The 14,063-nt window shown below is 43.3% G+C and overlaps 1 protein-coding gene across 7 annotated transcripts in view; it reads right to left on the reverse strand.

Moving 5' to 3' along the window:
* The window catches only part of GMEB2 (glucocorticoid modulatory element binding protein 2), a 43,570-nt gene that overhangs the window by 18,418 nt on the left and 11,089 nt on the right, over nt 1-14,063 (reverse strand). For 3 of the 7 annotated variants that reach the window (XM_073308883.1, XM_073308880.1, XM_073308882.1), the window contains exon 2: nt 12,047-13,008. The exons of 2 other annotated variants lie outside the window; for them this stretch is intronic. Coding sequence is in view for 1 of the 5 variants with exons in the window: in XM_073308878.1 (XP_073164979.1) it covers nt 11,102-11,121 (20 nt within the window). In the remaining 4 variants the exon portion in view is untranslated. Of the gene's footprint in view, nt 1-529; nt 11,056-11,101; nt 11,193-12,046; nt 13,009-14,063 lie in introns of those variants that run through there. 2 more of the 7 variants (XM_073308878.1, XM_073308881.1) reach the window with 2 other exon arrangements.

Consider the following 14,063-nt stretch of genomic DNA (forward strand, 5'->3'; position numbering starts at 1 on the left):
TTTCGAAGATCACTTGTAAAAACACTTTGGTGTGAGCCAAAAGATGTCCCCGTAATCCCTAGAAATGCAGATCTCTTTCCTTAAGAAAGTATCCATTGGCAAAAGGTATGTTATCTTTTCCTCACTTTATATTGCAGCCTGATGTTGCTAACTCCAGCCCAGTACAATAACACTTGTGTGATCTCTGTGCTGCAATTTCCTGATGCGCTCATAGGAAGCTGGCTGTTTTCCTCCGCTAGCACAATGGAAATCAAAATCAGACGGTTGCCAGTCACTGGCAGGCTCTTTTAAGAAGATTCCCAAAGGCAGCAAGTGGGCAACAATCCTCAGCTGGCTGGAGGATGGACTAGATGACCTAATCGGTCTTATTTTCCATCTCCAACTTCTATGGTTCTATGCTTCTTAGCAATAGGACCCGAGAGGGCTGGAAGAATAGTAGAGTATTTCATTCAAGCTTTTCCCCCCAATATAGGTAAGGCAAAACAAAGAGGAAAAATTAACAGATTGCCTGGAAACAGGATTATATTACCTTTGTTTCTGAACTTGAGTGAATCTTGGCGATGTTTGAAAAATGTGGCAGCAGCATGGTGTGGCATGTCAAAAGTATCCAGTGTGATCAGCACCTAGAGGAGCTGATCATTCTGAATTGATGTATAGATATTTGGCATGTAATTGTACCCCAATGAACTTGCTCAATGTTAAAAGCTAGCAGTTCATACTGAATGGGAAAAGGAGAAAGGGCAAAACAAACATATAGAGGCCCCATCTACACAAGACTTTTAACCACGTTCTGGAAAACCGTGCTTAAGCATGTTTTAAACATGGTTGTCTGGGTCATAACTAGGTCTGCCAGCTGATGAATGAGAGCAAATTATGTCCAATTACTGTATTATGTATTATGTATTACTGTGTAATGTGTTTTATCCCAGGGGGAGAGTGAGGCTAGAAGGACTCTAAACGTGGATTGAATGGAGTTTGATCCTGTCCATGTTGACAATATGAAAGGGCATGAATCCATACACCCAGTGAACATAGGGACCCCAAACCATGAATTTCTGCAAAATTTGTTTTAAATTAAGTTTCTAGACCTTATGGTTTCAAGATAATTCTGCAAATGAGAACCAAATGCAAACCAAGGCAGTGCCGCTTCCTGAGTCAGGACCCAGACAGCTCCAGTGCCTCTGCTGCTGCTCAGTAACTTTGGCCATACTTCAGAGAGAAATAAATAAAACTCTGGCCAGTTTCACTTCTTGTTTTCAAAAACTTGCTGTGCAACTGTCAAGGGCCATGTCAGTGTCACACTGACGCTGCTGGGGAATGGTTTATGCAGCAGCAGAGACAGGAACTATAATTACTCACAGGGTAGGAGGATCCAGGAAATGGAGACCTGAGGAAGGAGTAGTAAGACCTGCCCTGCTTGCAACAACAAAAAGGCTCTGGAGGAGCAAAAAACCAGGAAGCTCCTCTTTACTCCAACAGTAAGAGGAAGGCATATCTTTCATTTTAGCCACTAACCAGACATTGATATGTAAGACAGCACCTCCAAGCAGGAACTGGGGTCAGCACCCTGGTAGAAATCCCACCTAGCCGGTGGAGGAGGAGGCAGGAGATGCTGGGCTTCTAACTAAAGTGTTCCACCTGGATCTCACAAGTGGGGCCACCCCTCTTCTTGCCATGTCCTGACACACAAATTAGTTAAACTATGGCCTGATTGTTAAACATGGTGAAGATAGGACTGGAAGAGAATGACGTGTGTGCGCGCATGTTGGAAAGGGAATACTCGTACATCGTGCTTTAAGAAAAAAGGGCTAAAACAAATCTGACAGTTATGATTTCAGAACACAGCATGCACATGGGTGATGTGCAGAAATTATCTTACAATGCACATTGGTATTTGGGGATAAATCTAAAGACCTACAGAGTAGCTCATGTCATTGCTGTCCCTCCCCATTCCTCCCAGTCACTTAGAGCAGAAATCAAAGTAGGAGTTGCTAGCCTCAGCTTAATACCTTGCTCTCCATGCCTGGAATACCTGCACTTGCTGTGATGATGGAAGTCAGAGCCCCTGCTAGGTTTCAGTTTGCTCATGCATCACTGGAGAATTGCAGGGACATGTTTAATTCTTTCTACTGGATACTTAGGCCTTGTCTAACTACAGAGTTTTGTTGAGAAAAGGCAGCTTTTGTCGACAAACCAGTGAACACGTACACAATGCAACGCAACTTTTGTCGGCAAAAATGCTGTTTCGTTGACAAAATAAAAAACACCCAGACGAGAGAAATAAGGCTTTTTGTGCAAAATTTTTGTTGACGAAGTGCCAGTGTAGACACCATGCTTGATTTTATCACTCTACTTGGCCTCCAGGAGGTGTCCCACAATGCTCAATCTGACTGCTCTGGTCACCGGTTTGAACTCAACTGCCCTGCAGCCAGGTAAACAACCCTGCCCCTCCGCATTAGAAGCCCCGGGAATTATTGAAATTCCATTTCTCGTTGGCTCGCAGTGGAGAGGTCTCATCGCATCTTTCCATGGAACCATGGCGGGTTATCGCAGCAAATGCTCTCCCACTTGGACCACTGCAGAGCTGCTGGATCTGATCAGTATATGGGGAGAGGAGGCTGGGCAGTCCCAGCTGTACTTGAGATGTAGGAATTTTGATACTTACAGGCAGATCTGTCAAGGCTTGTGTAAAAAGGGATATGATCCACAAGCTGCAGTGCAAAGCCAAGATAAAGGAGCTGAGGCAGGTATACTATAAGGCGAGGGAGGCAAATCGTCGCTCCGGTGCTGCACCTAAGACCTGCCAGTTCTATAAGGAGCTGTATACTATCATCGGTTGCGACCCCACCTCCACCGCCAAGAGCCCTATGGCTACTTTGGAGGGAACGGAGGCAGCGGAAAGAGAACCTAGCCTAGAAGACAAAGTCATTGATGAAGAGGTGGAGTTAGATGATGATGTGGCGCTCCCGGCAGGGTTGCCCGGTGGGGCAGGCATCCAGGAACTGTTCAGCACTCTGGAGTTGTCTAGCCAGTCTCAGCAGTTGCTCTCCGGTAAGCAAGAAGCAGGAGAGGAGACGCCTGGTAAGTGGCTTTGGTTTCTGTAGTGCAGAGGTGGGTTCAGGGTTAAGAAATGTGGGAGGCTGGCTGTGTTTCTGTGTGCTGGACATTTCCCCATGCAGCTAATCATTACGGCAGAACAGGAAGTTGATGCACACTGAGCTTTCACAGGAATTCCGCAGAGAGATCTCTAGGAAAGATTCCTGGAAGTACTCGGCAATCCTCTGCTGAAAGTTCCTTGGTAGCTTTGTTCCTTCCCCCATTGTAGGAAACTTTCCCGCGTCATTTGGCAATCAATCACTTATGCAGGGACCAAAGTGGCACGCAGGCAAGCAGCATAGGGACCAGGGTGGAAGCCACAAGCGTGTAGTAGATGTACCCTCTCTTCCCTGCTTACCCTCAGGAATGACATATCTGCTACAATGACCCTCACCTGTGGAAAAGTGGGAGAGAATTTTGAATTTTTTCCCTAGTTGGCTGCATTGCAACCCTTGCAGAGTGCTGCACCGCAACCCTTGCGGAGCGCTCTTTTCCCCATGTAGAGTGCCCCCCAGCCAACATTCACCATGCTTTGGGTGTTTGCCAAGATATGTGCTTGCCAAGGGTCAGTGAGAAAGTTACTGTAAAGTTACCAGAGGTGTATTTTACTGAAATGTTTCAATGCTGTGCGTGAACTTAACAATCATGCTTCTGTGCATTGTTCCTTGTGCTTTGGCAGATGTGGCCTTCAGGAACACCCCACACATACCGGCCGAGCGTCTCCACCAGATAAGAAAGCGCCCAAGACGGAGCAAAGACGACATGTTCCAGGAGGTACTGCACTTCTCCAATGCAAAGAAAAGGGAACGCAAGGCATGGAGGGAAGTGGAAAGGGAGGACAGAAAATAAAATCAGGAGTTTGTAAAGGATGTTACTGAGCAGATGATTAAAGTCATGGAGGAGCAAACACAGATGCTGAAGTCCCTAATAATGCTGCAGACTGAGCAGATGCATGCCCACCCTCCCCTACAGCACGTTCAGAACTTGTTTACATGTCCCCACAAACTCTGCCCGCACAGTCCTTTCTGAGAGGTCTCTGTTTCCCCTTCACTCCACCTCCTTGGACAACTTTCAAAATGATACCTGGACATACACACAGCTCTGAAAGTCTGCCTTTCCCTGGTACCTCCTTTCCCACCAAGCCCCTTTCTGTGTGTTTGTGTGTTGTTTCTTGTTTATTAAAAGCAAAGTTTTTGAACAGTAACTCATCTTTATTTGTTTCCTACAAATTGAGATAGTAGGCACTACCAATACACAGGCACTGTAATCATTTGCTTACTGGAATGTAAAGCCCCAAATGTCACCATTGCTTCTCAGGAAAACTACATGTAATGTAACACTGCAGCACCAATCACAGAGATATACATTACTGGTTCTCATTTGAAAGCGTTGCCTCAAAGCCTCTCTGATTTGAATTGCCCCACTCTGGGCCCCTCTGATAGCCATGGTATCTGGCTGCTCAAAATCAACAGCCAAGTGGTCTGCCTCAACACTCCACCCCCAGCAAACCTTTCACCCTTAGCTTCACAAAAATTATGCAATGTACAACACGCGGCTATGACCATGGGAATATTATCCTTATTGAGGTCTAACCTACCATAAAGGCATCGCCAGCGCGCCTTTAATCTGCCAAAGGCACATTCCACTGTCATCCAGCACCTACTCAGCCTGTGGTTGAACTGCTCCTTGCTGCTGTCCAGATCCCCCTGTAAGGTTTCATCCCTCTGTAAGAGGTAGGCCAGGTCTCCCAGGATCACTATGAGCATTAACCATCCCCCACTATAATCTTCTGGTCTGGAAAGAAAGTCCCCGCTTATAGCTTTTTATACAGGCCAATGTTCTTGAAGTTGTGTACGTTCTGCACCTTCCCGGACCACCACACGTTGATATCAGCAAAACGCCCACGGTGATCCACAAGGGCCTGCAACACCATGGAGAAATACCCCTTCCTATTGATGTACTCCATCACAAAGTGGTCTGATGCCAAAATTGGAATACGTGTGTCATTTATTGCCTGTCCAGTTAGGGAAACCCATTTCTGCAAAGCCATCCACTATTTCACATACATTTACCAGAGTCATGGTCCTTTGTAGCAGGATGCGATTAATTGCCCTATACACTTGCATTAACACAGCCCCAACGGTTGACTTCCTGACTCCAAATTGATTCACAACCGACCAGTAGCAGTCTGGAGTCGCCAGCTTCCACACAGCGATTGCCATGCACTTCTTTACCAATAGGGCAGGTCTCAATCTGGTGTCCTTGTACCATAGTGCTGGGGCGAGCTCCGCGCACAGTTCCAGGAAGTTGGCTTTCCGCAGCCAAAAGTTCTGTAGCCACTGCTCGTCATCCCAGACATGCATGACGATATGATCCCACCATTCAGTGCTTGTTTTCTGAGCCCAAAAAGCGACGGTTCACCCTCTGCAGCTGTTCTGTGAAAGCCAAAGCAATCTAAAGTTGCATGTCACACAGCATGTCAGGCAACTGGGAGTCTTCTTCAGTTAGGAACTTCATGATTAACTGCGCTGCCTTCGCGATGTCTTCATGACAGTTATCAGAGCATAGGAGAGCAGTGCAGGATCTATCTCCTCTCACAAAGATGCTGGGGTGCACAGCAAACAAGGGCCGTTGAAAAATGCTGTGAAAGAAAGCTGGAAGCCTATGGAATGCTGGGGCAGAAAGCAATGCATCATGGGATATTGAGCCAGGTCCCAAGATGCGCCGCGATCTGCTCTGCCTTCCCACAACACCTAGCAGCAGAAGGTGTTGAGCTGGACTGTGCGATAGGTACCCACAGTGCATTGCTCATATTGTCGATGATAGTGCCCAAACTGTGGATACGCTCTGCCGACACAGGGAGCAAGTGTGAACCTGACATACAGATTTTTATTATAGCAATTTTTGAGTATCGACATCACTTTTGTTGACAAAACTCTGTAGTGTAAACCAGGCCTAACTTCTCCCTTGTTTCTTTTTTGCAACTGAAAATGTTTTACTAAAGATCTGTGAACAAACCAAACCAACCCATGAATACAGATGTGCATTTTATAGCATCTCTGTGTACCCCATAGTTCAGGCTGCCTGGCATCCGATGAAGTGAGCTGTAGCTCATGAAAGCTTATGCTCAAATAAATTTTGTTAGTCTCTAAGGTGCCACAAGTCCTCCTTTTCTTTTTGTGGATACAGACTAACAACTGCTACTCTGAAACCTATACATATAGTATAAGCCACTGCAGCCATAGGCAGACAGCTAATTAAAGACACTATATCAAAGTGTTCCTCTACTTCCTGCCTTGTACTAGTGGCTCTCCCCATCTTTCAGTGCTTGCTAATGGAAGGAGAGACAAACAACTGGCTCTGCATGGCTTCCCTATCCTCCCAGTTAGTTCCTGGCTTGCAGCAGCTTAATCTGCAGAGTACATGCAAAATAGACTATTTAAAGAGAAGAAATTTTAAAAATATACACAAATGTGAAATATATTTAGGCTACTTTGGACTGTAAATATTTCTTCTTTACACTCAGGGGATGCTGTTGCAATCTTAGCTAGCACAGAACACTGATGCTATATGTGTTAATTTTTCACAGAAGATTCCCATGCAAGAAAGCAAGGGCATACTGGCCACTTGATAGAGAACATCTCTGGCTATCTGTCTGCATAGCCATCTCTACTGGATTTTAAAGACCTGCATTTGGATTTTCTGGCAAACAGGCCCAGTGTAATTAGCGCAGTACATTCTCTCCACCTCTCTGAAGTCCTGAGGTGGGGAAGGGAGAAAGAGGAAATAATAGTTAACAAATTTCCTGACACTTCAGCAGTTTCACTCTGTATAAACTGGGTGTGCTAAGCAGGAGTTTATGGAGGATGTAAATCTAAAGTCTGGCCTGCTCTGATAAAGAGGGGGAGGAGGGCGGGACTGAAGTGACTGATTGACTGACTCAATGATTCATTGGCTGATTACATAAGACAGTGCTAGGGTACACAGGAAAGTCAAGTTCAGGAGCTACCGGTTTTTCCCTTCTGACTTTTCAGCAGATGACTGTAGGGTAGAGCTACAGTGTCAAGAATCAGGTTTCAGAGTAGCAGCCGTGTTAGTCTGTATTCGCAAAAAGAAAAGGAGTACTTGTGGCACCTTAGAGACTAACCAATTTATTTGAGCATAAGCTTTCGTGAGCCACAGCTCACTTCATCGGATGCAAGAAATTGTCAAGAAGTGTCAAGAAATTGCTCTCCCTTCCAGCCACAGGACTAGTATCTTGTTCACACAGATCAGGGGCAGCTATAATGTGGAGATAGGGGATCTTGTGTGGGAGGCATCTCAGAATCATGAGGTAGATGAAAACTCCTAGGATTTCAGAGTTCCTGCTTTGGATAAGTAACAGCACTGGAGAGGAGGAAATAGGATATTCTGATACACGGGTCTCTCAATCTCTCCTGTTGAAGCTGTTCCACTGTGTATAAATAATTAGTCAATGGAGTAGGGAACTACACAAAAATGACGATGCTAGTTAGGTAGAAATTAAAAAGAGCAGTCACAAGGGTCAAATACCTGCATGCAGCATGGAGACTACTTAAAAACACCACAAGAGAGGCTCAGATTAAAAGTATACCCCAAATCAAAAAAGACAGCAGGAAGAACAAAATAATGCCACCAAGGCTAAACAAAAGAGCAATGGAAGCCATTAGATGCAAAAATGCATCATTTAAAATTTGGTCATCAAATCCTAATGAAGAAAATAGGAAGGAACACAAACTCTGGCTAGTAAGTTGTAAAAGTATAATACGGCAGGCCAAGAAATAATTTGAGAAGCAACTTGCTAAAGATGCAAAAGCTAACAGTACATAAGAAGCAGGAAGCCTACCAAACAGGCAGTGCAACCACTAGATGACAAACGTGTTAAAAAGAGCACTACTTAAGGAAGACAAGGTCATTGTAGAGAAGCAAAATGAATTATTTGCATCGGTCTTCACTGCCAAGCATGTGGGGGAGATACTCTCATCAGAGGTAATCTTTTGGGGGGACAAATCTGCAGTACTGTCCCAAACTGATGTGTCAATAGAGGAGGTTTTAGAACAAACTGTTAAATTAAACAGTAATAAGTCACCATCAGATGGTATTCACCCAAGAGTTCTGAAGGAACTCAAATATGAAATTGCAGAACTAAGTGTAGTATGTAACCTATGACTGAAATCAGCTCCTCTACCAAATGACTAGAAGGTAGCTAACATAATGCTGATTTTTAAAATGGACTCCAGAGAAGATCCTGGAAATTACAGGCTGGTAAACCTAACTTCAGTACTGACAAATTGGCAGAAACTTTTTAAAAAACAAAAACCCAGAATTATCATAGACACATAGATAAACACGATTTACTGGGGAAACAGTCAACACAGCTTTTGTAAAGGGAAATCATGCTTCACCAATCTATTAGAATTCTTTGAGGGAATCAACAAGCATTTGGATATGGGTAAGCTAGGATGTACCTGGATTTTCAGAAAGCCTTTGACAAGGTCCCTCACCAAAGGCTCTTAAAGCAAATTAAGCAGCCACTGGATAAGAGGGAAAGTCCTCTCATGAACTGGTTGAAAGACAGGACACAACGGGTAGGAATGGAGAGAGCTGAACAGTGGGGTCCTCCCCTTAGGGATCTGTAACTGGGACCTGTGCTGTTCAACATATTCATTAATGATTTGGAAAAGGGGGGAGGAACAGTGAAGTGGCAAAGTTTACAGACAGTAAAAAATTATTCAAGATAGTTAAGGCCAAAAGCAGACTGCAAGGAGTTACAGAAAGATCTCAAAAAACTGGGTGACTGGGCAACAAAATGATTAAATTCAACATTGATAAATGCACATTGGAAAAAATGATCCCAACTACACATATTGAATGGTGGGTTCTAAATTAGCTTTTACTACCCAAGGAACAGATCTTGGACTCAATGTGGATAGTTTTCTGAAAACTTCCACTCAGTGTGCAGCAGCAGTCAAAAAGGCTAACAGTAGGTCAGGAACTATTAGGAAACAGATAGAAAAGGAGGAAAAAAATGTAATAATGCCACTATATAAATACATGGTTCCTGAATACTGTGTCCAGCTCTGGTCTCCCCATTTAAGAAAGGATATAATGGAAATGAAGAAGGGCAACAAAGATGATCCAGGATAAGGAATGACTTGCATACAAGGAGAAACTAAAAAGATTAAGGCTGTGCACCTTAGAAAAGGGATTACTAAGGGCGGATACGCAGAGCTCTAGAAAACCATGAATGGTGTGGAAAGAGTGAAAAGGGAAGTGTTATTTACCCTTTCCCACAATACAAAAACCAGTTGTCACCGGATGAAATTAATAGGGGGAGTATGTCAATACAGAAAAAAGAGGAAATACTTTTTGACACAATGTACAACTAGCCTGTGGAACTTATTGACATGGGATGTTGTGATGGCCAAAAGTATAACAGGGTTCAAAAAAACTGGATAACATCATGGAGAATGGGTCCATCAAAGGCTATTAGCCAAAATGGTCAGGGAGACAACCTGGTGCTCAGAGTGACCCTAAGCAGGAGTGGAGGAGAGGGATGAATTGCTCCATAATTGCCCTGTTCTGTACTCTCCCTCTGAAGCTCTGCTACAGGCTACTGTCAGAGACAAGATACTAGACAAGATGGACCATTGTCTGACCCAGTATGGCATCTCTTATGACATGAACCTGGTCATGTCATGAACTGGATATGAACTCACTCCCAGGTGAGTGCCCTAACCACCAGGCAATAGAGTCACTCAGTCTTTCTCTGGCCCTATGACTATTTAATTATTTATACTCAGTGGAATAGCTTCAACAGGAAAGAGCCCCACATCAGAATATTCTATAGCTCAGTGGTTAGGCCACTTACCTGCTGAGGGAGACCCAGGTTCAAATCTCTTGTTCACATCAGGTAAAGTGGGGAATGGAACTTGGGTCTCGCACATTTGTAGGAGAGTGGCCTGACCACTTATAAAGGAGGTGCACACACCCCACAAATTATTCACCCAACTCAATCCCTGACAACCTACATCAACAATTCACTGGCCCAAATAATTTTGACGATGACCTGCTGCAGAACATGCTTATTCTGTCTGTATCGGACTGTCACATGTATGTTCAGCATGAAGGATCGTTTTAAGTCAAGTCATGCTCCAAGCCTCACCCACATATACATTTCACTTCCTAGGTAGTGCTGTGCTTTTCTGAAGTCTTGCTAGGCATATGGCAGGCCTGCAAACCTGCAGAGTCAGAACTGCAGATGCTGAGCTGACACATACAGGGAAGACTGTTCGAGGAGTAAGAGTCTAACACCAGGGAAGAAAGGAATAATTGTAATTCAATAATTCAAGTTTGCCACAGGATTCCTTCCCAGCAATTTGTTAAATTTATCTAGGGGAACAGCCAAAGTACCATTTTAGTTGGACCTGCCTTGTGGTGGTTGCAAAAGAGAGACAGATCTATCTCTTACATACAGAACACCAGTACACCACGGGCCTCATTCAGATCTCTCTCACATGGGTGTAAATTAGGAACAAAAACCAGCGTATGCTAGAGAAGAGTCAGGTTCTATACCTTCTATTACTTTTAGCGATTACTTTTGGCAGGGAAAACTAATCCAGCTGCATCTTAAATCCCAACCTCTAATAACCTTCAACAGTCTTTGAGACAATAACTCAGGACACTGTTGAGGCGCCTATAAAATGATATTTTCCCCAGAGGTTTAACTGGAAGAAAAAAGGCACTTGAAATGGAATATACCAATTTTCCTTCTCTGCTTCGCCACACCCCTTTCTCCCCCCCCAACCCCCGTTTCTGTTCCCCTGTGCAGATGCAGGACAGTTGTGTACCTCAGCAGACAGAGGTGGGTGGGATGGGAGAGTACTCAAATAAGTTTCTCCAGTTACAACAGCGTGTCCCACCACCAAACAAGTATTTGCATTAGGTGGTTGTCATGACAAAGCTGTGGGAGGCAGCCGCTGCTCACATTTCATCAGACAGGATCATTCAAGCTTCTCCCCAGAAGGAGCCATAAACCAGAGGAGGAAAAAACAGTAAATGGCAGCAGACTTCCCAATCTATTTCAAAAAAGAGATTGTTTTGGTCAAAGAAATCTGTTTGGAGCCAATTTCATTGTAAATATGAAAATGAATTTCCTGCCTGCTGAAAATCCAGAAGCTCTGGAAGCACCAACATGTATACATGCTCTGGGTATAAGCCAGGGAAGTGCCAAGGAAAATTCAACCAAATAACATGAACAGCCCTTCACTACTTAGGACTTCTGTGTATAAACAGGCCATTTTCATTTTGTGAACACAAAGAGTTAGCCAATCTAGGAAAATCTAGGAAAGTCTAGGAAAATAAGGAATGAACACAAACCAGGCAGTACAGTATCTAGAGTATCAACTTAAAAACTGATTTCAAACATGAGAAAAAACTACATTTTACAGCCATTCCAAGTTCACTGTTACGTAGGATTTTGAGAAGCACAACTCTGTTCTATATCTCGGTAGTGTTTTTGCTAAGGGCCTATTAGTAATTACCCTGGCGCTGCTGAAAATTACAGAAAGAAGGTCTCTGCAGAATGCTGCTAAAATCCTGGACCCAAAAATACACATTGCGAACAAAAGATTTTGCTATATCACAATATGAAAACAGTTGTGGATCAATTTCCTGACATGGGCACACGGTTCAGTGAATAAAACACTGATTTAGTCACCTGTTTTCACTCCCAACTGATTCATGTCCACCTTAATGTGCACATCTCTGAAAAGTGACCACTTTAAAAAGGTACTTTTTCATTTAAAAGACATTTTCCTTAGGATTTGTGCACATATCTGCTTCGTGTCCAAAAACGGTTTGTACTGCTTTTCTACTCTAACATAGAACGAGCTGTGGATTCTATTCTAGTTTGAGTATTAAACAGAATTACCAATAATTCCAATCATTACAGCTGAAGAGTCCCACTGAAGATAGCAGGCTTATGAAGATGTCACTGAGTGCATAATTTGAAGACAGAGGAGTTGCACAGATGCCATTGAGGTCCTATTGGTTGCAATGATGCAGGAGATCGAAAGAGCACAGTGACTCTCTCCAAGATGAGTTTGTAGGGATGAAAATTAGAAGCAGCATCCTTTTACTTATGAACTACATGTTTGAAGTGGGGCGCTGATGGGGGGACTGCTGATGTATTAGTGTGGCTCTTCGGCAATATACATTGGTAAATTCTGGCTCCTTCTCCGGCTCAGGTTGGCCACCCCTGGTTTAGAAGACTTCAGCTCACACCAGAGGGGATGGTGGTTCCTACTACTAAAATACACGCAAACCAGCAGGACACTGTGTGATCTGTGTTTGAGGAGTTTAGGAATAAGATGGCATGGGGACTGTATTTCCAATTACCTCAAGGATAAATGAAGTCAATGGGAATTTGGAATGTGCAAGGAATGCAGCATCAGACTCTCAGAAGCTAATCCAGTTATCTCAGCATGGTCTACCTATACTATAGCTGAAGCACTGATACATAAAGGACTTCAGCATCTAATAGACTCTTCACTTCATTAGAAATATAATCCTGCCTCTATGTCCAGCACTACAGTGAATTATGGCCTTAACTTAATACAAATCTATGCAAATGCACACCCTGTTGATGCAAATTTTGAATAAGAGAGAGTTAAGTATTCCAGTTGCAGGTTTTGTTAGTGCATTATGCTTAGAGGGACAACGGTATTAATCCAAGGTAGCTGGTACACTGTGTTATTTCAATCAATTTCCAGTTTTTTTAAAATTAGATCAGCATAGGATCATTTAGAGCTACCTATAGTTATTTAATTTTTGTTTCAACCATTTTGTTTACTGGAAATGATTATTAATTGCATTTAACAGACATTTGCTGACCTGAAAAAAGAAAAAGAAGAGGAAAAACAAAGTAAAAAAGATGTAAAACTCAGTACACACATGGATGCCTACATGTTTAAAAAAAAAAAAAAAAAAAAGAATCCTGCACTAGCAAGGAGACTGGCTCTGTCTAGGTATTTATATGACCTTCAGCCCCGGTGAACATTATCAAATTTATCCTCAGTATCTGTGAGGGGTAGGAAAGTGCTATTATCCCCATTTCACAGATGATGAACTAAGGTTCAGAAAGACTAAGTGTCTTACCCACAATCACACAGGCAGTCTGGGCACAGCTAAGAATTTAGCCCAGATCTCCCTTGTCCCATTCAAGTGCCTTAACCATAAAACCTCCCAGCTTCCTCTCTAGGGATAACCTAGCATGTCTTTTCCATCTCTAAAATATATGGTAATGATACTGTAGTAATGATACTGTAGTAGAAAAAGAAGAGTAAAAGACTCAGCAAACATATAATGTTTCCACAGCAGATGGACCACAGCAGATGGAACTAGTGGTCAATTAACTGCTGCTCAAGAGAAGGCCCCCTCTCCCTACCTTATTACTTTGTATGTCTTAGCAAGTAAGCATAAGGGTGATTCAAGGAGAAAACCCACTGGAGTCCTCTGCACTGTTCTTAATATGAAAAGGGACACTGTGACACCTATTTGATGTCAGCAAAATGCTGGGAGGTGAGAGTGTGGGATTGCAAAAGGATCTCCTCACATGATTTCATGGAGAGGAGAGTGCTGTACCCTGTATTCTTTCCCCACTCACCCAAGGAAAACAACAATATTTACTTTAACTTTTTTTGCTTTAATTTAAAGCCATTTGTCCATCTTGAATGTTTGGGAGGAGATATCCCCCTTTGCTTCAGGGCCTGTCTGCATTACAGTTTAAGACATTCCAACAACTAACAGTTTCCATGGCCAGTGTGGACATGAATGCATCACACTCCCCTCAACCAAGAACTGTGTTTTGAAACCTCGCTATAGTCTCCATCTGTGCTACAAAAATGAAAGAGCTTAACAACAGTGATTAAACTCTACTGTACCAGAAC

This window comes from Lepidochelys kempii, chromosome 13, assembly GCF_965140265.1.
Source record: "Lepidochelys kempii isolate rLepKem1 chromosome 13, rLepKem1.hap2, whole genome shotgun sequence".
Taxonomy (NCBI): Eukaryota; Metazoa; Chordata; order Testudines; family Cheloniidae; genus Lepidochelys; species Lepidochelys kempii.